Genomic DNA, 24,759 nt, shown 5'->3' with positions numbered 1-24,759 from the left:
GTCTTAATCTTCTCCTGAGAAATGAAAGGCAGAAATGTGCCTTTAAATGGGAGATAATTCCAGCTGTATCCTGGGTGATAAGAAGAAGAGTGAAACGAAACTAATGGAGAACAGTAAGAATTACAGAAAGAGGAAGAACAAAATAAAGGGAGAAGAAACAGGGTAACAGAAACATCCCTGATGATAGGTTTTCTGAAGATTTTTTCATCTTCTCTACAGTGGGCGTTCTGAGTCCCTGCTTTTGGGAAGGCGAGCAACAAAAATTACATTACTTTGGTGCTTTTAAATCATGTGTGGGTTTTTCAGACAGCTAGTATTTTGTGGCTTGTATTAATTAGTTGTTTTCAATCCAACATTTGTTGTCCAGCTGGTGTTCCCAAACAAGTTTTGATACTGTATGTTTATGATAATAAATTATCAGTTCTTGGGAACAAAAATTTTAACTTTCCTTGAGATTTGTTTTGTGTTAAAGGCCTCTGAAGGCTGAAGCAACAGAAAATGAGTTTCTGATAACTAATGACTAGCAAGCTGATGCTAAGTAATCCTGTCATCTGCATGAGCATGATTATTTGCTTTTTCATTATGTTTCATTTCACATTTTATTTTGCTTCTGAGATTTATGTGAAACAAGAGTCACATTTTCCAAAAAGCAAGTAAGTTACTCCTTGAAATCAGATCACTGTAAAGGGCCAATATACAGAATGATGTTGGCCTTGTAAGTAAGGCAAATGATCTGTGTGGCATTTGTTCAGAAAGGGACAACTCCCTCTGAGGGAATGGTCGCATGTTTATTTTGCTTTAGGGCAGAAGAACAGAGATTCAAAGATTTTTGCAGGTGTTCTGGAAGTAGAAATGCAAGGAGGATTTTAATGCTTCCTGCTAACGGGCAGATAGCCAAGTGGATATCTAAGCTGAAGTTAACTTGTGCTTCAAAATGTGGTGGTTTAATCCAATCTATGTAGAGACTACAGCAGTTCTGCAGTTGTCCCCCTTCCCTCTGCAGAGTGACCACGTTGTTATTTGGTCTGGGAAGCTCATTGGCATGAAAATTAACCTGTTGGGGTGGAAAACCAAGCCAAGATTAGCTTTCCACCAGATCAGCCTCCTAATCAAACACAGTTTAGCTGCATGAATGTGAATACTACAGTGGGAGAGGGAGGAAGAGAAACTGGAAATGTGCACCCCACAGGGTGGGTTTGTTTTTTTCTTTGTCTGTAAAGCCATTCCGTACCTTTGTGTTTTTTTTATCTTGTAGTTGTTTCTTTCACTTTTTGTTGAGCATTTTCATGCTTTTTAAATTCCTGTGAATCCTATTTGTTGGTCTGTCTATATATGCAGAATGTATGTGGGTGTCTGATGTTCATTTCAGTCAGCTGTTATCTTGCGAGTACATTTTCCCAAATGTTAATGAATGTTCTTGTATATCTTAAGGTGTACCCAAAGCTTTGTTCTAGGAGAATTTTTCTGTTCTAGCATGGAGAAATAATTTTCACACAGGTGTTATAACTGGTTATATTGTATTTATTAGATCAGCAATGAAACACGTTTCAGGTCTCCTGAGCTCTGTAATTTTCCACAGGAGTCCAAAAGTGATGTGAATGTACTTGATGCCTACTATAATTTGATCTAATATTGTAGGCAAATGAAATCTGTTAATGATTTCTTACTTGCAGAGAACTTCTAAGGTTTGCGAACAGTTTATGAGTAGGTTATGCAACTATTTGCTAATACTAAGTAGAATAACTCCATTTAGTATTTGCTAATCAAATTTGAGTAACTTACTGGCACCTTTGTCCATACTTTCCTGGTGTGTTGAAATGGCCTCTATCTGCTCTTCAGTGCAGTACTCACAAGCACATCCCAGACAGCACCTAGATGAATCTCACTGCACGAATATTCAGGAATGTGTTGCCAAACTTCTGCATCTTTACACATCTGAGATGTTCTCATAAATTGTGTCTATATCTGACTTTTGGGGCATATTTTTGGACACAGTCTCTAAAGTGCTGCCTGCTAGGGCACCAGATTTTGTAATCTGGCTACTGCAGTTACTTTTACCTTGGTGTCAACCCTCCAGGTTTCCTCTTGTTGCTCAAAGTGTGGCTTTTCCAAGAGTCTGTTTTTGTGTTGCTGACATTGCTCCCTCCTTCACTAGTAACTTAGTGAGCCTTTGAGTCAAAGAAGGTAAAGTCATTGGAAAGATGCTTTGAATCAATGTATATAATACATTCATAGGATCACAGGATAACTCAGGCTGGCAAGCACTTGGGGAGGTCTCCAGTCCCAGCCCCTGCCCAGAGCAGGCTCAGCTGGGGGATCAGACTAGGCTGCTCAGGGCTTCACCCAGTTGGGGCGTGAAACCCCCAAGGCTGGAGAGAGCCCACCTTCCCCAGGTCCTGGCTCCACCGCTGGGCTGTCCTTCTGGGGAACAGGCTTCTCCTTATCTCCAGCTGAGCCTCCCATGTTTCAGGTTGTGTCACTGCCTCTCACCTTCCTACCACACATCACTGTGATGAGCCTGGTTCCATCTCCTCTATCCCCTTCTGTCAGTACTGAGGGTGCTGTTGGATGCCCCCAAAACCATCCCTCCTCCCAGCTGAACCATTCCTGGTACTGCAGCCTCTTCTCGGAGGGCAAGGGCTCCAGCCCCACCATCCGCCACTGAGATGGGCACTCTTCCCGGAAGTCCCTTCGGTTTGCTGCAGTCTCTTCTGTGTTGGGGACCCAAACTGGAGGCAGTACCAGACAGGGTCTGACAAGCACCAAGCAGAAGGGACAGTCCCTGCCTTCCCCTGGCCTTTGGGCCGTGTCCTGCTTGCACCACCACAGGCACCACTGGCCCTTATTGCTGCCCGGGCACATGGGTGGCCCTGGCTCATCTCGCTGCCCACCAGCACCTAGGGCCATGTCCCACAGCTGCCCCCTCCCCAGGGCTGCACATGCCCTCCATCCCCTCCTCCGGGTCACTGATGGAGATGCTGAACAGGACAGGCCTCGCACAGACCCTGGGGGATCCCACTTGATACCGGCCTCCAGGCAGTGTCTGACCCATAACCACCACCCTGTGAGCCCACCACCCAACCAGGTCCTCGCTTGCCAATGTGTCGTCCCTCCCAGACTGTAATTTCACAGCCCAGGTACAAGAATATTGGAGGAGACAGTGCTGAAAGCCTGTCTAGAGTGGAGGTAGATGGCATCTGCTGCGCTCCTCTCATTCCCAGGATTTTGTCGCAGAAGGCAGTCAGGTGGGTCAGGCATGATTTACCCTTGGTAGATCCTTGCCAACTGCTCCCTGTCACTGTCTTCTCCCCGCTGTGCCCAGACATGGGATCCAGGAGGTTTCACTCCTTGATTTTACCTGGGACTGATGGGAGGTCGGCTGGCCTGCAGTTCCTCAGAGTGGCTTTTGTCCTTTTATGAAGGCAGGAGTGACGTTTGCCTTTCTCCAGTTGTTGGGGACCTCCATGATCTCTATGACCTTTGAGAGCTGATGGACAGCAGCTGCACAAGGGCATCAGCCACCTTCCTCAACACCTTGGGGTGCAGCCTGACAGGTCCCAGGGACACGTGCGGATCAAGTGCTCCCAGGCGATCCTGACTCCACCATCATCCCTGACTGGTAGCTCCTCTCCTCCTTGAACCGTGTCACTATGCACACAGCACAAAACTTTACAGAAAAAACCCAAACATCTGTGTGTAATTTTCTGCTTTGGTTTCCTCAGCCTTCGTGAGAGCCTCTTAGTCTTGGCTTTTGACCTCCCAGGTACCTCAGGAGTCCTTAACACCGTGCCCCTTCCTGTGAGATGTCTAGAGAGAGCGAGTGTGCCAGCTTGGAGCAGAGCATGAGCAATTTGGGAAATACCAGTCCTTTTGAGTTCATACCTCTTGCTGTGGTAATCTCTGAGGTAAAAGCAGTTGCATGTACCCTGCACACCTGTGTGTTAGGTCTATGTGCAGTTCCTCCACTGCCTGCTGAGTATAACTGAGCTTTTCTGAGTGCAGTTTACTTCTGCGTGCATTTACATGTAAACATTAAGTATATAGTGCAAATTATATTAATTACTAAAATAGTTCAGTGTTCATTTGGCCTCTCAGTTTTAAGGTTACTGCACTGATTTGTCTTGTCAGATGGTTAGTTCCGTTCTGTAGGATCTCAGCTTTGAAAAGGCAGGTTGCTCTGGCTCTTGCTGCTCTAGCAGGGGCTGCTGATGTGACCCTGTAAGGAACAGTAACGTGTGAGATGATTGATAGTCATTCTGTGCTCATATTTTGATGATGGGCTGAAATTAATTCAGATTTTTAGAAAATGTAATCCATTGATGATGAGCCTGATTGATTGATTGCTTTTCAGTGCTGTCCTTCCAAGCACTGGTATTTGCTGAGTCAGATGGAGTAATGTGGTATCTAATTGAGTAATGTAAGGTAATGTATTTAGTTGGGACAGCTATTGGCTCTCTTGTCTTTCAGAATGACTCCTGGATGAAAGGTCTTGTTAATTGTGAGACCACTCTAGGAGCAGTACAGTGACCACAAGGTATTTTCGGGACCAAAGAACAACAGGATATCTATGTTTTTTCTCATCTTTCATCTAAAGATCAATTTTTTCCTGACATTTGCTGTCTCTTACCTTGGAGTCCCCCCAAAAAGCAAGCAGAAAAAACTGGAGCAAGGAAGCTAATAGCTCAGCTGTAAAGAAATTTGTCTTCTGAAGACCAGTAATAAAATCAAAACTGTCTCTTCTGGTCCTTCCTTTGCGGTATGCAGGGAGAGTTTTAAACAAGTATAGTCATTGGTCTTGCGCGCTTTGTGGACAGATTTTATCCAAATAGGTTTCCCTTGTGCTATCTGCTTTGCAGCTACATTGCTCTGAAGCACTTAGTTTAGGTGTGTCTCTAGTGACTCTGAGTGTGGATTCTGAGTCCGCATGTCATTTGACAACATGATGTCAGCAATGATCTTCCATCTGTGTCAATTGCTCACACTCTTCTGAAATAGTAATTTAATTGTATATCTGTAAGTGACTTGGTGTGACTGGCTTATTCTCCAAGTTCCAGCTTGGATACTTTTTGTTCAGTTCATGAGCCTTGACCTGCTTGTCTTGGTTTGCTTATAAGGAGGCAAAATTACAACGGGTTTTGCTTTTGGGCTCAACAATAGTTTGTTTCAGCAGCTCCTGTGCCCCCTCTGATAATCTCTGGGTTTTTTTTCTGCCACCACCACAGTGGAAATGGTTGTGGAAGGATGCAGTGAGGCAGAATGGGCAATACTTCTGGATAGAGTAATTTAGCGATAAAAACCCCTCTGTGAGGCTTCCCCCCCCAGCTAGATCATTTCCTCTTCATTTTTCCAGGATCCAGTTGTGAGCACATGCTGACTTCCTTCTGGCAAGTCCCTGGATTTCTGTGATATCCTACTATCTGTCTCAGCTAGGGAAAAGGTGTAGGTGTCTAGGTTAGCTAATCTATATTGAATTAACTTGACAAAAATTTGGGCATTTTCAGTAGTCCCTATTGCCTTCTGACTTCTAGCTAACTATCATCATACATGTGACAATAGAACTCAAGTCCTTTCTGCAGTGCTAGGCTTCACTCTTTAATCCTCCATTGAATAAAATTGTTTAATTGAGTTATTAATTCCCCAAGAGTGTGGGAGGCTTCCTTCACCAGTCTGCTTTTGCAGAGCATTGAATCAATCAAATGTAATTTGCCTGTGTTGAAAAACTGGAGTGCAAACATAATTTCATGGTTTCTGGGTATCAAAAAGTGCTTTTCTAAAACAGTTCACTTCCTTAATTTGCTTAGGGTTGTTTTGGGGGTTGTGTTTGTTTGTTTGTTTGTTTGTTTGTTGTTTTTAATCTATTTCTCTTTCACCAGTTAGTTCTCACTCATCTCCACAGAAAACTCTCTCTTTCTGAATGTACCTCTTCAGGGTTTTGCAGATGTTGTTTACATCTAACTTGCCCCTAGATCCACAAGTAATACATCTGAGTCCCAAGGCAGCCATTGAGTTTGGGTTTTTGGAAGCTGTTTGGTATCTTAGAAGACTAAAAGTGAAGAATTTATCTCCATTTCCCAGGGTATATTAACTTCTGAAATGTCTAAAGGAAAACTGGACTGTCAGATGTCACTATAAATTACATTGAAGTTAATCCTGTAGAAGAGACTGGAGCCTGTCGAAGCCTGTATGACAGTAATACTGATTGAATTTGGAATCTGGGTTATTCATCCAGTTGCAAACTTTTAATGCTAACTGAGCTTCTGCTAAATTTCCCTTAACATTACACTTCAATCCATTTATCTTGTATATTCACTTTGTTGGCGTCCAAGGGTTAGCATAAAGGTCACCCTGAAGTTCTCTCTAGGCTGAGGGTTGCTCCTCTCCTCCTGATTAATGATGGTAACTCCTAGATCTTTCTTCAGTACCTAGAATAACCTGTGGTAATAACCATAGCAAACCTTGATGTCCTAAGATACTCCTGTGAAATCTCACATATGAGACCAGTGAATCTGAGCTGCATTGCTTGGGTCAGAATTGCTGTACGGGACTCTCAAACTGTTACAGAGTCACAGCATGGTTTGGGTTGGAAGGGACCTTTGAAGATCATCTAGTCCAACCCCCCAACTGTTATTAGTGTTCCTCAGATAGAGAACAAATTCTGTATCCCACAAAACATATTTATGATTTAATTCAATGTCATTTTGCCATTGTTGAGATTTTTTTTTCAGCTGTGTTAATTTTTGTTATATTCTACGTCAGCAAGCTACAATATCCTTCTTTGTAAAAAAACTACTTGGGCTATTCTGATGAAGATCCTAGAGTTGCATGCAGGTGTGTTTGATATAAAATAATTTCTTTCTTTTTAATGTGAGATGTTGCTGTGGACGGCTGATTGGAGATCACCCAGGAGTAGACTGTAGCTGGCCTGTGTATCAGGCTGCCCTACAGAGAAATGATGGAGAATGGTCTGTGCAAAAACACACGAAGACGAGTCCAACGGATGCATTTGGTACAATCAATTTTCAAGATGGAGATCACACTTACCATGCCAAGGTAATAGAAGCTGTGTTTATATGTCTGACTTCTTTTTATAATTTCAGCATAAGAAAGACAAAAAGTGATTTGGGGTGAATATCAGATTGTTTGTCTTCAGAGAGCAGGAGAATGTAAAAGTAAGTCAGGTTAGAGTGTGTGTATGATTTTTTTACATTGAACTTCATCGCAGTTAAGTATAGTCTGTTTTGCTCTCTGTATTCCTCACTGATGTATTTTTGTGCTATCATGTTAGCAGTATTGTGAAAGTTCTAATCCTGCACAAAATCTTTAAGACATTAATGCTGAGAACTTTGTAAGGTGTTGCAGTTTCTTCTTTTGAGTATGTAAAGGAAGTTTATTTTACCCATTATTTCTTCCAGTATATTAGACTCTCTTATGATAGCAATTTGGATCAGCTGTTGCACCTGATGGTTAAAGAATGGCAGATGGAATTGCCAAAGCTAGTGATCTCTGTTCATGGAGGCATTCAAAATTTCAAGCTTCCCTCAAAGGTCAAGCAGGTTTTCAGCAAAGGATTGGTGAAGGCTGCTGAGACTACAGGAGCATGGATAATTACAGAAGGCATCAACAGCGGTAGTGTAATTATTTTTCTTTGCTTCAGTCTTCCTCTGGTGTTCTTTCTCTGCATATAAGCATATACATTTAGAGCAAATATAATGAAATTGTTTGATAATTTGTGATATTTTAGCACAAAATGAAGCTTTTTTTTAAGGTACAATGCATAATTCAAAGAGTGACATCACATTCCTCTGCTGTTGACAGGCATTCTGAATATTTGTAATAATTTTCTGTATTCTGCATGTAATAAGAAACACTGATAGTAGATAACCAAAACTTATTTGCAGTCAATTTTATCTGCTCCATTAAAATATTTAGGTTCTCAGGACTGTGATTGGTGTTTCTGAAACAGTTTTCAAATCTAAATTTAACTCGTGTTTTATAATTAAGAAAGTTTTGAATTATGATAATCCATTAATTAGCCTATTAGTATCTGAAACTCCCTGTAGACTACTCTCAAAAACTGAGGGGGTCAGTAAGCCATGGAACTGAAACAGTTTTACTTCTTTAGCTTTTACTCAGTCTGCTAACCTTACAGGAGAACTCTTCTGTACATTTATGTAAATAATAAGAATTTTTTATGGAGGTAATAAAGCACCATTAGCAACATATATGAGTATTATTAATTACAAATATGTCTTCAGTTTGAAGGATTGATGCATTGTGTCTGAGCTTTACAATGCCTGCAGTGCATGTCAAATATACAAGTGGGGTGGGATGGTTTGTTTCTGGTTAAAACATAGCCATAGAATAAATGAAATGATGGGAAACCCTTTCATTGATGTCCTGTAGCAGGTCTCCAAGTGTAGAAGAAAAATGATTATTTAATTATCTGTCTAGGAGTGTCCAGGCATGTGGGGGATGCACTGAAAGGCCGTGCCTCACCACATCTGAGAAAGATCTGTGCTGTTGGGATTCCCCCATGGGGTATCATTGAGAACCAGAGGGACCTCATTGGAAAAGATGTGAGTTGGACACATTTTAATAGTAAAAACCTTCATGTTCAGGGGATGTTATAGCTTTCTTGCGTACTTTATTTGCTGCTCACTTCATTTCACTCGTTTGATATTTTTTCTAAGTAATAGAGGCTTAGATTTTGTTTAGGTGTAGAATTCTGTGGCATTTTGAGGCACTGTATTTTTTTTTTTTGTAAGTAAATGAATAGTTTTAAAATATTTCTCTTCTTACAGGAAATTGCCATTGCTTTTTGAAATTTTGTGGTTAATTAGGCATTTCTCTTGTGGTTGCAAATGGTGTATTTCTGTATTCATGTGATTCAGGATTAGCAATCAGGTTAATCGTATACACAAATAGGCTATTAATATGTGTGATTTTTATTCATAAACTGGAACTTTATGTGAGTGCCAATGTGAGGGCACAATCTACATAACTGTCTAAAAACACTTGACAAGTAAGGTGAAATCATTCTTGATAAATGACAGCTCACATACATGTTTTTAATGGGAGTACACCCAGGAAACATATGCCACTGTGTTTCAACTGTTGCAAAGAAAGGCAGGCAGTGACTCTGCCTAAGGACTGCAAGCCTACTCAGAAATGCTTTCTGTGGTATTAATTGTGGTTTTGTTGCTGTTAAGAATGAAATGAAAAGCCATGTTTGAGTAGAGCAGCAAGAATCATGATGGAGGCTTTCAGATCACAATATGATGAAGAAATACATACAAGCGAGGCAACATAAATGGTGATATTTTGTTGGTTTCTTTGACGATCTTTTTATTTTGGTTTTCTTAGGTAGTCTGCCTGTACCAGACTCTTGGTAATCCACTCAGCAAGCTAAGTACCCTCAACAGCATGCATTCTCATTTTCTAATGGCAGATGATGGGACAGTAGGCAAGTATGGGAATGAAATGATGCTCAGGAGGAATTTGGAGAAGTACATATCACTTCAAAAAATACACACAAGTGAGTAGTGCTGTGATCAGCTTTATGACAGAAAAACCTGTCCTAAAAGTTGTGGAGGTACTTGACATTTCCTGTTACATCTTGTACATTTTCATTTGCCATGGATTTCACTGAGGTTGAAAGTTATTAATTGCAGGTGTCTTGAACACTGAATATCAGGAAAATGAAAAGCACAGCATTTTTATAAAACATTATGCATGTGGGCTAACTCACATTTTGGTTTCTCAGTTGTAGAGACGTCTAAATGACTCAGATTATTCAGTAAGTATTGAGCATTTGCTCACTTTGCGGTATTGTGTGGTCTCTATATTAGCACTAGATAGTTTCCCAGCATTTTGCTAGGTGGAAAAATTGTCACATTCAGTGGAATTTGAATCCTTCTTCCCCTGTTCATTGCTTTTATCCTCATCACTCTTCTGTACTGCAAGCCTGTGACCTCCTCAGGTACAGAAACAAAGGCTGGTTGCAAAAGGAATACCTTCAGCCAATGTTTGCTTGTCAGATTGCATAACTTCCATTGTTTGCCTTTACAGTAACTGAGTTATGGTACAGAAATAATGAATGAAATATTTATTACATAGACAAGTATTTATTTTTATGCACTAGATTGTATAAATTATTTGTGGAAGTTCACTCTTACCTAGTGATTTAAATCTTGAGGTATGTTAAAAAGACATTAGCAGAGTTATGATGTTGAATCCTCCTTTCCTTTATCTGCTCACATTATAGTATTTACAAACTTAGAAACTTAACCAGTTTTTAATATATTCATATTTAGAGCTTCTTACTCAGCCTTTTACGCCTTTTCTTACTATGAGTTTTTGCAAATCAGACTTTCTGTTGGTTTTCCATTTCTGTTGGATCTTATTTGAAATTTATTTCTGATTGTTAAAAAAAGCCACCCTGCTGCTGTAAAACTTGAGAAAGTCTGTAAAGAAGTGCCTGATTACTTTTCTATGTGTGTAGGTAAACAAATGGATATTGACAACATTTCAAATGCCATCAATGTCCTTGCGTGTGAGAGCTATCATAAAGGGCAGAGAGATATTCTGAAGAATGTTTCTTCTTTCCAGTGCTAGGGCCGCATACAATTTTATCAGGAGGTTTTCATGGTCTTTTTGATCTGGGTGCAGAAGTTCTGTGAAAGTCTTAAAAAGTGTAAGTCAAATTAGAGATGGTGAAGGCATGATTTCCTCTCAGTTGAACCATGTATGACACTCCTTCATGAGTATTTATTTACCAGATGTTCTGATTTTTTTTGTGTGACTGAGACCTGTTTGTAACTGGTTAGATGTGTTTTGAAACAGGAATGGGCCAAGGTGTACCCGTAGTTGGGTTGGTGGTGGAAGGAGGCCCCAATGTGATCCTAATGGTGTGGGAGTACGTGAGGGCCAGCCCAGCTGTCCCCGTGGTGGTCTATGAGGGCACTGGCAGAGCTGCAGATATCCTGGCTTTTACCCACAAACACACGGGTGATACAGGGTGAGTAGTGGCATAATGCTCCTCCTGCTTGGTCTGTCGTGTTGGGAGGGACCTGAAAATGCCTGTCTCAAAGCCACTGAGAGAATTTCTAATGCTTCTAGTAATGACCCCACCATGGTCTTTTGCTGGCTTTTACTTCTGTGAAGTGAGAGCAGTTTCTTCCTTCCTTGCCTCAAACCAGAGCTGAAAGAATTATTCTGCCAAATCTACTAAGGCTTTTTTGAAGCGAAAAAAGAAACTGCATCTAGCTATGTTGAGTTATTGCAATGTTTGTCACCTTTGGCGAGGGATGCTGCTGGGTGACCCCAGAGTGCCTGCCTGGGTTTTGACTCAGTCCTTTCTCCTGCCGTCAGTATTCTGTAAGTGGGCTTGGATTTGGGTTGCACAAAGCTTTTGAGACTAGGGCTGGGGTTAGTTACTGTAGGTGCCTTAGGCTAGGGTAGGAGGAGGACTAAGGTTCCTTGGCTTTGGCTTTGGTTTACCCAGTGGTAACCCAGAATTCTCATCCTCATCTAGCTGTAAGTCTTTATGTCACCTCCAGTGCAGCCTCAGATGCAGACTCTATTAAACCTACATTGATGAAAATTTTACATCCAAAATGGAAATAAATATATATATTTATATTTGTATAGCCAATTACTATTTTTGTGAAAGTTTTTCAAAGTCAAAAGGGCTTTTTAAATAGAAAATCAAATTTTAAAAAGGTGGCCTGAGTTCGTTCCAATTTAAAAAAAAAGAACAATTTAATAAACTTTATATCCTAATTGTTCATTTATTATCTTTTCTAAATATTCTTTTAGGGGGCTGGTATTTCTCCCTAGTGTGTTGTATTGAGAATTTTTTTCTTCACTTGCTTTTTCTTCCATATTTTTGATCTTTAAAAAAAAAAAATTCCTGCCATTTCAAAAGAAAAGGAAAATAGGGATGGAAAGGTTAACAGAAAGATAAGTGAGGGAAAAAAAGATGGGAGGGGTATGAAGCCTAATGAACAAATAATGAGGAATTTAATTTTATCCCTATACGATTATTGAAAGAAAGAAAAAGCTTTCTAAACTTTTAGTGATTTTTAGCTCTGTATTCAAAGACAATCTTCTGAAAATTGTTAACTTTTTTATTTTTACTGTTTCCAGTAGTATATATGTATGGTCAGAACTAATGCCTGTGTGAATAATAATTTACGTTATGGGATGCCTTTGCTTTGTTCTGTTGAAAGAATGCAGGAATAAGTCAACAGAGAAGTAGAAATAAAAGAGGTTTCTCATATGTCTCTGCTTAGCCCAAATTTTGTCTTTTGCTGAGGTGTCATTTGGACTGGTAAGAAGTAGCTAAAAATATACTTATTCTTGCTTCTATGTCTGTTTTTCAGGGAGCTGCGCCCTCAAGTGAAGGAGGAGGTCTTAGTGATGATTCAAAACACATTTAGCTTGGGACAGAAACAGTCCAGTCATCTATTTCACATTTTGACGGAATGCATGGAGCACAGAGAGTCAGTGAGTGGGGTTCACTCTCTGACTTTAGGATGTCTTCATTTGCTTTTATCCTTTTTGCTCTTTCTGTGTTGGGTTGGTGTGGGTACAGCACTTGAAGAAATAATGGTTTTATCTCTAATATAAAGATAATACAAAGGTGTCTGTGCTGATTTATATACTGGGAAGTTCCTCAGAGCCTGTTTAGTTAACTTCTCAAGTCTCAGTTGTTGCTTATGAAATAACAGCCTTTCTGATTTTAGTAAAACACAAGACATGTTTGTTTTCACAGGAAAGATCGAGTAATTCCTATTTTTTTTCTTTTCTAGTAGTGTCTTATTTGTAATTTAGATATATTTCTATCCATTCTTCTACTCTGGGAGGAGCTGTTGACACTCTCAAGGGCAGAGAGGTCCAGCAGAGAGATCTAGACAAATTAGAGAACTGGGCGATCGCCAACCATATGAAGTTTAACAAGGGCAAGTGCCAGATTTTGCATCTGGGACATGGCAACCCTGGATGTACATACAGACTGAGGAAAAAGAGGCTGGACAGTAGCCCTGTGAAGAGGGATCTGGAGGTTCTGGTCGGTGGCAAGTTGAACATGAGCCAACAGTGTGCCCTGACAGCCAAGAGGGCCAACTGCGTCCTGGGGTGCATCAAGTACTGCATTGCTAGCCACTCGAGGGAGGTGATTGTCCCGCTCTGCTCTGCCCTGGTGTGGCCTCATCTTGAGTACTGTGTGCAGTTTTGGGCGCCACAGTATAAAAAAGGATACTAAGCTACTAGAGAGTGTCCAGAGAAGACCCACAAAGATGGTGAACGGTTTGGAGGGGAAGCCGTATGAAGAGCAGCTGAAATCACTTGATCTGTTCAGCCTGGAGAAGAGGAGCCTGAGGGGAGACCTCATCGCAGTCTACAGCTTCTTCACAAGAGGAAGAATAGGGGCAGGCGCTGATCTCTTCTCCCTGGTGATCAATGATAGAACCCGAGGGAACGGCAGGAAGATGTGCCAGGGAAGATTTAGGTTGGATATTAGGAAAAGGTTCTTCACCCAGAGGGTGGTGGAGCACTGGAACAAGCTCCCCCGGGAGGTAATCACGGCACCAAGCCTGACAATATTCAAGAAGCATTTGGACAATGCCTTCAGACATATGGTGTGAATTTTGGGGTTGTCCTATGCAGCGGCAGGCGTTGGACTCGATGATTCTTGTGTGTCCCTTCCAACTCAGGACATTCTATGATTCTATGATACTAACAGAACTGTGCTAGAACTTGTTCCTGAGTATTGAAATGTACTTTGAAACTGTGCTGCTGTGTTTAGTGGTTCAGGTGCTCATCTGAGAGTAGAATCACAGAATCATAAAATGGTTTGGGTTCGAAGAGACCCTAAAGATCATCTAGTTCCAACCCCCCTGCCATGGGCTGGAATACCTTCCACTAGATCAGGTTGCTCAAAGCCCCATCCAGCCTGGCCTTGAACACTTCCAGGGAGGGGGCATCCACAGCTTCTCTGGGCAACCTGTTCCGGTGCCTCACCACCCTCACAGTAAAGAATTTCTTCCTTATGTCTAATCTAAATCTACTCTCTTTCTGTTTAAACCATTACCCCTTGTACCATCACTACACTCCCTGATAAAGAGTCCCTTCTCATCTTTCCTGTAGGCCCCCTTTAAGTACTGGAAGGTTGCTATAAGATCTCCCCAGAGCCTTCTCTTCTCCATGATGAACAACCCAAACTCTTTCAGCCTGTCCTCACAGGGGCGATGCTCCAGCCCACTGACCATCTTTGTGGCCCTCCTCTGGACCCGCTCAAGCAGGTCCATGTCTTTCTTATGTTGGGGGCGCCAGAGCTGGATGCAGTACTCCAGGTGGGGTCTCACGAGAGCAGAGTAGAGGGGGAGAATAACCTGCCTCGACCTGCTGGCCATGCTTCTTTTGATGCAGCCCAGGATGCAATTTGCTTTATGGGCTGCGACCGCACATTTCTGGCTTGTGTCCCATTTCTCGTCTACCAGTATCCCCAAGTCCTTCTCCGCAGGGCTGCTCTCAATCCACTTATTGCCCAGCCTGTATCCCAGTTTGTGATTGCCCCGACCCAGGGGTAGGACCTTACACTTGGCCTTGTTGGTTTTCATGCAGTTCACACAGGCCCACCTCTCTAGCCTGTCAAGGTCCCTCCAGATGGCATCTTTTCCCTCTGGAGTACCAACCATGCCACTCATCTTGGTGTCATCCGCAAACTTGCTGAGAGTGCACTCAGTCCCACTGTCCATGTCCCTGACAAAGATGTTAAATAATCCTGGTTTCAATATGGAGCCCTGAGAGACACCACTCATTGCTGGTCTCCACCTGGACACTGAGCCATTGACCATAACTCTTCAAGTGTGACTGTCCAGCCAATTCCTTATCCACCAAGTGGTCCATCCATCAAATCCATGAGTCTCCATTTTAGAGACAAGGATGTTGTGTGGGACAGTATCAAATGCTTTGCACGAGTCCAGGTAGATGACGTCAGTCTCTCTTCCGTTACACACCCATGCTGTAACCCTGTCATAGAAGCCCACCAAATTTTTCAGGCATGATTTTCCCTTAGTGAAGCCATGTTGACTGTTACCAATCACCTCTCTGTTTTCCCTGTACCTTAGCATAGTTTCCAGGAGGATCTGCTCCATGATCTTGCTGGGCATAGAAGTGAGACTGGCCCACCAGTAGTTCCCCGGGACTTCCTTTTTAGCCTTTTTAAAAATGGGGGCTATGTTTCCCCTTTTCCAGTCACTGGGAACTTCACCAGTCTGCCATGACTTTTCAAATATGATGGAGTACCAAGTGTGTGTTGTGGGAGTAAAGACAATTGTAACAATGATCACTAAAATGGAAACTACCCAATAGGTTTTTATTATTTTTTTGTTTTACTTTATTTGAGTGTCTCTTTTCTAGTTGAAAACTGAGTAGATATGAACCGTGTTGCGTTTTTATGTTTCTCAGCTTTAAAGGCTAATCAAAAGAAAATAGATGCATGTTATTATGCAATAGGTTGTGCCAGTTTGCCTGGGATGCCATTGCATTAAAAAGCAAAATGGTACATTTTCTGTCTGAAACAAAGGGAAATCATGTCTGGGCCTTTGCCATTGTTTGTGTTGAAATGTGTATGATTTAATCTACCACAGCCCTTACCAAGAAGAAATAACTACAGACTTCTCTGCCTCACCTCAAATAGTATACTTATGCAATTCTAACAGATAACCATATTTGATGCGGAGTCAGAAGATCAGCAGGACATTGATTTGGCAATTCTGACTGCACTCTTGAAAGGTACCTGTCTAAAAATATGACCTGTTTTCATCTGACATACAGTCCCATTGGCTTATATTTTCAAAGCAAAGGCATAACATCAATGTGTGAAAACTGCTAGGTCCTTTGCTTTTTTCCTAGGTACAAATATGTCTGCTTCAGATCAGCTAGATTTGGCGTTGGCCTGGAACCGGCTAGATATTGCCAAGAAACACATATTGGTTTATGGACAACACTGGAAGGTACTATTATCTTTTAATTTTCACAGTGGCTTTACACTTTATTATGATGACTAATTTTCCATGATTTGCATTTGTCAGGCTTTAATTAAGGAATAGTTTGATGCTTGGAGTCAGTCTTCTGGAGTAATCATCTTTGATTTTGGTGAGGAATTACTCTTAAAATTGTGAAGTATTCAACTGCAGAGTGCATCAGATGACAAACCAAACACATTTATTTCCCCAGAGAAGAGCTGATATCTAAAATTCCTGTAATTTTTTGCTGCTAGCTTTTCCAAATAGTTTCAGTGGTCTTTCTGGATATGTATTCCTCAAGCTGTGTTGACAATCATTGGTGGTCAAGGATATTTCATTGTAGCCCAGAGTACTCTTTTCGCCAAAGGAGTAAACTCCAAAGGAATGTTGCCTCTGTTTTCCTAGCTCTAGATAGAAATACAGAAATCACAGTCCTTTGTGATGCTACCAGGTAAAAAAAAGGTAGAGTTAACTATGGTAACATGGCATCGTGGCATTATTTCAGATATTGTTTCTTAGGAATAGCTGTAATCAAGACAAGCCATGATTTAGACTTATATCAACTATATGCCTGTGAAAGAACGTACAGTAGCAATTGAATCAGTCCTATAAATTGTGTTTTTCAAGTTTTCAGATGTAATCCAGTATTTAAGTATAACCCTCCCTAAGTGAGTTTTTATGTACATAATATGATTTGTATAGATGATAAGTATAAAACTCTATGTGCCTCAACATGTGCTATTCCCATTTGTTATAAGATTAAATATTTTCTTCAAGAAATTATATCTGATGCTCCCAGAAGTACTTTTTAAGTTTTTTCTTCCAAGAATTGCAAGGTTATTTTTCCAGTCCCGAGTGCCTTTTCTTCTTTACAATGTAAATTTTGGAAAATCGACAGTGAGTATATTTTTTCTGAGTGACCGTAGCTGGTTGTTTGGCACAACAAGGGAGCTGAATTTGTTGATCACCAGTCCGTATTTTCCTGTGGTGTATAAGGCTGAATACATGGAGGACTATGCCTGAGATGTCTACAATTGGGCATCCATGAATTAAAGGAATTTTTTTTGTTGTTGTTAACCTCTTTGGGCTCAGTTCACTGTCTGTGAAGTGGAGATGATCATGTTGCGTTCTTGCACAAAACCTGGTAAAAATAAATGATGTTGAGTGCCCACTGAAAGGCAAAGAAGGAAATTGCCGGTTTCATTTTCAGAATTTGAATGGTGTGTGAATAATAAGGGATGTGCCAAGCCTGGAACAATAAAGTTAGAACAAAATGTTGAATAGCTCCCTGATAGGAGAGCATAATTCACTCTGTGAACTGAATAAGACTAAGCCCTCTGGGGAAACATAGCATATGATTGAGCAATGAATAATTGTACCATTATTCATAGCAATGAATTATCTAGATAACTTTTGAGTGTTTGACTGCATAACTTTAAGAGTGTTTCTGTCCAACAGACTTTTGTTTTTATGGAATATGGAAAAGATTTGTGTATACACGATGACGTGTGCATATTTTTGCCCTTTTCATTTTTTTTAACAATATCCTGTTGTGTTTTAACTCTGTGAATAAAATGTATTTTTCCCAATGTGTTCTTTCATTGTTTTATAACCCATATATTTTTTATTTGTTTATTTAATTTTTTGCCTTCAACATCTCTGCTGTGAACTGTTGATAAGCTTTACTGAAGCACATCTGTGTAAGATATTAAAGAAAGGGGGAAATCGTCTAGCTTACTGCTTGAAATTCTATACTATTGGCGTAAGAGAGAAGCATTATGCTTTTGCCATTTTTATCATTGAAGATATATGTTGGCAAGGCCTGTGAGTCTGCATCATTCCTTTGTGTTTACATGAGAAGTGTGGCAGGTGAAACTTGCTTTAACTGGTGAATTAGTATAAATGATATAGTAATAGAATCATAGAACCATAGAGTAGAATCATAGAATCACATAGGTGGAAAAGACCTTTAAGATCATCGAGTGCAACCATAAACATAACACTGCCAAGTCCACCACTCAACCATGTCCCTAAGTGCCACATCTACACATCTTTTAAATACCTCCAGGGATGGGGACTCAACCCCTTCTCTGGGCAGCCTGTTCCAGTGCTTGATAATGCTTTCAGTGAAGAAATTTTTCCTAATATCCAATCTAAACCTGCCCTGGTGCAACTTGAGGCCATTTCCTCACATCCTACCACTTGCTACTTGGGAAAAGAGAATGACACCCACCTCGCTACAACCTCCTTTCAGGTAGTTGCAGAGACAACTCTCTGCAACAAGGTCTCCCCTCAGCTTCCTCTTCTCCAGGCTAAACAACCCCAGTTCCCTCAGCCGCTCCTCAGAAAACTTGTATTCTAGACCCTTCACCAGCTTCATTGCCCCTCTTTGGTCACACTCCAGCACTTCAATGTCCTTCTTGTAGTGAGGGGCCCAAAACCGAATGGTGTGATCTCACCAGTTTCCAGTACAGGGGGACGATCACTTCTGTAGTCCTGCTGGCCACACTATTTCTGATAAAAGCCAGGATACCATCGGCCTTCTTGGCTACCTGGGCACACTGCCAGGTCATATTCAGCTGGCTGTTAACCAATACCTCCACATCCTTTTCTGCCGGGTATTTCCAGCCACTCTTCCCTAAGCCTGTAGCATTGCATGGGGTTGTTGTGACTGAAGTGCAGAACCTGTTACTGAGCCTTGTTGAACCTCATACAGCTGGCCTCGGCCCATTGATCCAGCCTGTCCAGATCCCTCTGTAGGGCCTTCCTACCCTCCAGCAGATCAACACTCCTGCCCAACTTGATGTCATCTGCAAACTTACTGAGGGTGCACTTGATCCCCTCACCCAGATCACGGATAAAGATTAAACAGAACTGGCTGGGGAACAGCACTTGTGGCTGGCCACCAACTGGGTTTAACTCCATTCACCACAACTCTTTAGGCCCGGCCATCCAGCCAGTTTTTTACCCAGCAAAGAGTACGCCCATCCAAGCCATAAGCAGCCAGTTTAACCAGGAGAATGCTGTGGGAAACGGAATCAAAGGCTGTGCTAAATAAAGAGATCTTACACAGAATGTTAAATTTCAGTGGCTGTTTGCTTTCTGACGTTTTTGTATGATGCCTTCTGTTCCTTTGTAAAAAGGAGGCTGAGGGGAGACCTTATCGCTCTCTGCAACTACCTGAAAGGAGGTTGTAGCGAGGTGGGTGTCATTCTCTTTTCCCAAGTAGCAAGTGGTAGGATGTGAGGAAATGGCCTCAAGTTGCACCAGGGCAGGTTTAGATTGGATATTAGGAAAAATTTCTTCACTGAAAGCATTATCAAGCACTGGAACAGGCTGCCCAGAGAAGGGGTTGAGTCCCCATCCCTGGAGGTATTTAAAAGATGTGTAGATGTGGCACTTAGGGACATGGTTGAGTGGTGGACTTGGCAGTGTTATGTTTATGGTTGCACTCGATGATCTTAAAGGTCTTTTCCACCTATGTGATTCTATGATTCTATGTGTATGGGAAGTAACGAATAACATTTTCCTGCTCCCCACTGCTTTGACCAGCATATTTCCAAGTACTGTTGCATAGTCCCCACTCTTCACTCCTGGCTTTCCCAAGGTGATTATCTGCTCAGTTTTTCCATATGTCTGACAATCTTTTCTGCTCTTCTGTGTACTTTTTTCAGGTCTTAAAGTCATCTTTTGGAATAGGCAGACCAGCACTTTACCCAGTATTCAGGATATGGGGGTTCTTCACTGAGATATTTAGTGAAATATTAATATTTTATACATTATTCTGTATTCATCTAGGTATAAATCCTAACAGTCTGTATGCCTTTTTTACTTGTTTTCAACTTATATCCAGCTTATATTCATGCTTTCGAAAGATATGTCCACTAACATTTTTTCTGAGTTAATTTCAAGACTGACATGCAGGTAGGGTTGTTACCGACATGCACATTATTTCACTTTTACCAATATTGAATTTCACCTGCTTTTTTGGCTGGTTAGCCCATATTATGGGATTTTTCTGCACCTCTTCCCAATTGCTTTTATTATGATGAGTATTTTTGTATCATCAGCAAGTATTGTCAAGTCAGTATTCAGTATGTGGGATTTTCTTGGTCTCCCATCACTATTAATAATCTTTTTCCCTACCACTTTATCAGTTATTAAACAATTGGAGGACCTTTTGGCTTGTGACAGCTTAATTTGCTGAGAAGTCTTTCAAGAAAGCCATCATCAAAAGCTTTTATGGGGATACAAATGTACTGTATCAATCAGGACAGCCTTATCCTCATTGTCCCTGCCAAAATTCTGGTAGAGTTATGATTTTGTTCTACAAAATAACTGCCTTGCTTCTTCTTACTTTACTGTATTTACCCATGTTGCTATTATTGCTATTACTTATTGTAGTTTTGTTATATTTGTCCTTACAAAGTTCTAATTGTATTGATATGCCATACTTTGACAACTTGTACACTCCTTTGTCTTTTTTAACAATTGGCATGTTTTCTACCGTTTTCCATTCTGCTGTTAGAGGGGCTGGTTTCAGCTATATTTCAGTTCCCTGGGAACTCCTAGGTGAATACCACCTGGTTCTGACAATTTGCTGCCACTTTACGGATGACTTCTATAATCTTTTCTACTGACACTTCAGTTTGACACAGTTCCTCAGATTTGTCTGCCATAAAGAACAGCTTTGATGTAGGACCTTTCCTAACATGTTCTGTAGTAAGCAGTGAGGCAATGAATTAATTTACCATTTCTGCAATAGTCTTATCTCCTTGCATGTTTCTTTTGTACCTTGATCATCCTCTGGCCTTACAAATTCACTGGCAGTCCCCCTATTCCCGCTCCTCTGCTTCTGATGTGTTTGAAAAAGATCTATGTACCTGTTCATATCTATTTCAGTGCAATTGTTCAGCACCATTTTGAATGAAAAGTCATTGTGAAATAATGAGTATGTTCACCCCTTCAAGTAAGATGTAAAGAGCTCATAATAAACAAGCCTTACATCTCTTGCTGCTTCTTCAAGCAAAAAATAGAATGACATATATTCCTGAAAGTTTTTCTTTTGACTAAGCAGGAAAAAAAATCTTAAATAACTATTTCCTTTGTGCATTGTAAAGAAGGAAAAAAAAAAGAGGAAAAAAAAAGAAAATGCACAAGCACAGTTTTAAAGTTTGCTTTTGACTTAATTGCTTTCTTAATTAAAGAGGAGTACGCCTCTGACTGTCAGGGTCTTCCAGACCTGTAATTGTCAGGGTCTACAGTTTGTGCATGGCTATTGGGTTCTGTGTTCAAATTTTGAATTAGATATTTAAGCAGCAGTTTTTAGGTGATTGTCCATGCAGTCTTAGTATTTTTCTGTCTATTTAAGTGTTTTAAGGAAACATGCACAATTATGCACAGATTGTGGCCATTTCTTTTTAGAACTCTGGTCCTAAAAGTTCAGAAGGTAAAGATTGTAACCAGCTGTAACTATGTTTCTACTTAAATGTCAGCCCAGTCTCAAATGGCCTTTACAACAAAGAAGGTCATTCTAGTAGTTACCGCACAGCTGTCTAAACCTCTTTTGACACACTGCCAGCCCAAGGAATGACTGCTCAAGGAACTTTAATACAAGAACGGTCACTTTGAGATATTTCTGGAAGAAACACCGATAATTCAGGAACAGTACACAAGTTTTCTTTTCACATGTGACAATTCTGTGACAGTTATTGGTTACGTTTTAATATCACTTCTGCCAAACATAGACATGTACATGGAAAGGGCTAACTTCATGTGCCAAGTTAGCACTAGCACCTGCCCCATTTGTGTGCCAGCATCCTCATACTGCTCACCCCACTGCATTTTCTGTGCATACGTGTTCTGCAGAAATTCTTTATATGGATTTATATGAACCTCATATGTCCAACTCCTTTGCTATTTTGCATGTAGAAATCCTGCTGAGCTCTGTGGAAGTGCCATGAGTAGAGTGCTTTCACCATTTGGACACTGATGGAGGTAGAGCTCTGCTTCGCGGTGTCTTTGAGGGAGTTTATCCTAATGCAGATTCTCTCTCATATTTGAAAAGAAGTCTACTTTAAAGAACTTCAAGTTCTATAGAGAGATCTTGAAATACAGTAGCTTAAAATGGCTTTTGTCATATGTCAAAAAAGAAAGGCTTCCCTCTGCCCCCTGCATTATCATACATTAGCTTCTGAAGTGAATTAAAGAGTAAGGAATGTATTATCAGAGTCTGGTTGTAAAGTTAGATTTGTAGGAGTCTCTACAGACATTGGGTTTATGGACACTCAGTTTTACTTCCCTTCTCTGTTGGGTTTTTTACACAGATTCTTCCTCCAGCATATTTTTATTTTGAACTGTGCACTTTAAATATACGTAAAGACAAATTGTTGTGATAAAGAGGTCCCTAGCTGTTCAGGAATGTTTTATTTATTTCCAGAAGAAGATAATAATTTTCTAAGCTTTTCCTTCATCTTTGTCCTTCTGGAGGTTGGTGCCTTGGAACAGGCAATGCTGGATGCTTTAGTGATGGACCGTGTGGATTTTGTGAAGCTATTAATAGAGCATGGAGTGAACATGCACCGTTTTCTTACCATATCTCGTTTAGAAGAACTCTACAATACAGTGAGTATTTGAAATCCCAGTGTACAACTTTAGATAAAAATGCCTAGAAAGAATACTGTTTGGCTTAAGAGATTTGATAATTAAGCCACATTATTATGAAGTATTTTTTTAAAAAATTAAAAATTAATGGATTTTGATAATTTTTGATTGTAAAGTTAGATTTTTGGATTAGTGCTTTTTATTTTCGATTCATTGACATGAACCAGACTGAGTACTCACCTGAAGCTCATGAGAATATGCTCTGATTTTAATCTGGTATGTGATACATGCTTATCTTGCTCAAAATTATATGTTGTTTAACCAAAGTGATACCAACTTCTTTCTAGAATATGTCAAGATTTAAGATAGTAGAGGTGTGGCAGATTGGTGCTGAAATGTTTTTGAAGAGGTTTGTGGAGAGAGTTTGCGTGGGGAGAGTTTGAATCACAATAGTTTATCCTGAAGATCTTTTAGCTGCTTTCTTTTACTGTGTTGATTTTCTAATGTAGAGTGGCATGTTTGTTTACTGTCTTTTCTTTTCACACCACAGAAACAAGGACCATCAAATCTACTTTTGCATCACCTAGTTCGAGATGTGAAACAGGTAATAGACATAGGAAAGGCTGGGGAGCAAAAATGGTAGCTTAGAACTTCAGTGTCCACTGGCACACTGCTGTTAGGTAATACAGGGGAATTTTAGGAATAGAAGTGATGGGTTCATTACTATGCTCCTATATCTGCTAAATGGTTTTATCTTCATCCCACTGATCTCCCTAAACAATTAACTAGCATACTACTACTGAATGCTCCCAAGGGTCCTGTACCTTAATTTCAAAGCCAAGGCTTTGAAAGTTCATGTAGATCAGACTCTTTCTCAAGTTACTAAAGTGACATTATGAAGTGATTGTACAAAAGACGTAGTGAATTAGTGCAGTAATTATGCTCGTTGCTTTAAAGTTTTCTTTTTTTCCCCAAAGCTAAGAAAGTCTTTCCTTGTTGAGCAGTAACAAAAAGATACTGTGACAAGATGTAATGTTATTTTAATGTGCTGCATTGCCTAGCCCAACAGAAGGTGGCAGTGGATGACTACTGCATAGAGCACCAGCTCCGTGTCGTGGTTTAACCCCAGCCGGCAACTAAGCCCCACACAGCCGCTCGCTCACTCCCCCGCTCGGTGGGATAAGGGAGAGGGTTGGAAGGGTAAAAGCGAGAAAAACCGTGGGTTGTGATAAGAACAGTTTAATAATTGAAGTAAAATAAAATAGAATAGTAGTAATAGTAGTAGTAGTAATAATAATGATAATAGTAATAATATAATAATAATACAGTAATAATATACAAAGCAAGTGATACACGGTACAATTGCTCACCACCTATAGACTGATGCCCAGCCCATCCTCGAGCAGCAATCGCTGCCCCCCAGCCAACTCCCCCAGTTTATATACTGAGCATGACGTCACCTGGTATGGAATAGCCCTTTGGCCAGTCTGGTCAGCTGTCCTGGCTGTGCTCCCTCTCAGCTTCTTGCTGGCAGGGCAGGGGAAGCTGAGAAGTCCTTCACTAGTGTAAGCACTAGTTAGCAGCAACTAAAACATCAGTGTGTTATCAACGTTATTCTCATCCTAAATCCAAACCACAGCACTATACCAGCTACTAGGAAGAAAATTAACTCTATCCCAGCTGAAACGCGGACACTCCATTAGTAGTTTAGTGGCAGCCTTGTTATTTAGCTACATAGTTAGGTTTTTTCATGTTTCTGTTACCTGTTGTACCTCAAGCACTGCTTAGCCAGGAGTGGATGAGCTGTTCTTTCTGCATCTAGTCTACACTGCAGGATATGCCTAGATCCAAAACTAGATTAATTGGCTAATTCTTTCCAGGGTATGAATGCTAAGATAAAATAAAATGGTAAGTCTGACTGTTTGCAGAGTTCTGTGGTCTCTAGTAGTGGGATTTCTGGTATGATTTTCTTATTGTGGGTTACTTTCATGTCAATCCCATTAATGGTTCTATAGATAGGTGTAGGGTATTTTGGTCTCTGTAGCAAGCTATTTTCTGTGTTTTCCCATACTGATGCACATATCTGAGGTCTAATTTATGTGATAGACCTGGAAGATCTCAGTGT

General features: G+C 40.6%; 1 protein-coding gene across 3 annotated transcripts in view; it reads left to right on the top strand.

Annotated features, from left to right (window-relative positions):
• The window catches only part of TRPM6 (transient receptor potential cation channel subfamily M member 6), a 101,764-nt gene that overhangs the window by 26,488 nt on the left and 50,517 nt on the right, over positions 1-24,759 (top strand). For 2 of the 3 annotated variants that reach the window (XM_087742813.1, XM_087742812.1), the window contains exons 1-3: positions 15,923-16,019; positions 22,521-22,655; positions 23,185-23,238. In XM_087742813.1, the coding sequence (XP_087598939.1) occupies positions 15,927-16,019; positions 22,521-22,655; positions 23,185-23,238 (282 nt within the window). In that variant the 5' untranslated portion in view covers positions 15,923-15,926. Of the gene's footprint in view, positions 1-6,869; positions 7,051-7,412; positions 7,627-8,451; positions 8,577-9,363; positions 9,536-10,842; positions 11,018-12,383; positions 12,508-15,725; positions 15,799-15,918; positions 16,020-22,520; positions 22,656-23,184; positions 23,239-24,759 lie in introns of those variants that run through there. The other variant, XM_087742814.1, reaches the window with a different exon arrangement.

This window comes from Nipponia nippon, unplaced genomic scaffold (genome assembly GCF_047370975.1).
Source record: "Nipponia nippon isolate SJK-2023a ecotype South Korea unplaced genomic scaffold, ASM4737097v1 scaffold_8, whole genome shotgun sequence".
Classification (NCBI taxonomy): Eukaryota; Metazoa; Chordata; class Aves; order Pelecaniformes; family Threskiornithidae; genus Nipponia; species Nipponia nippon.
Note: the sequence above shows the minus strand (reverse complement) of the source record. Positions and strands in the feature narration are given on the sequence as shown.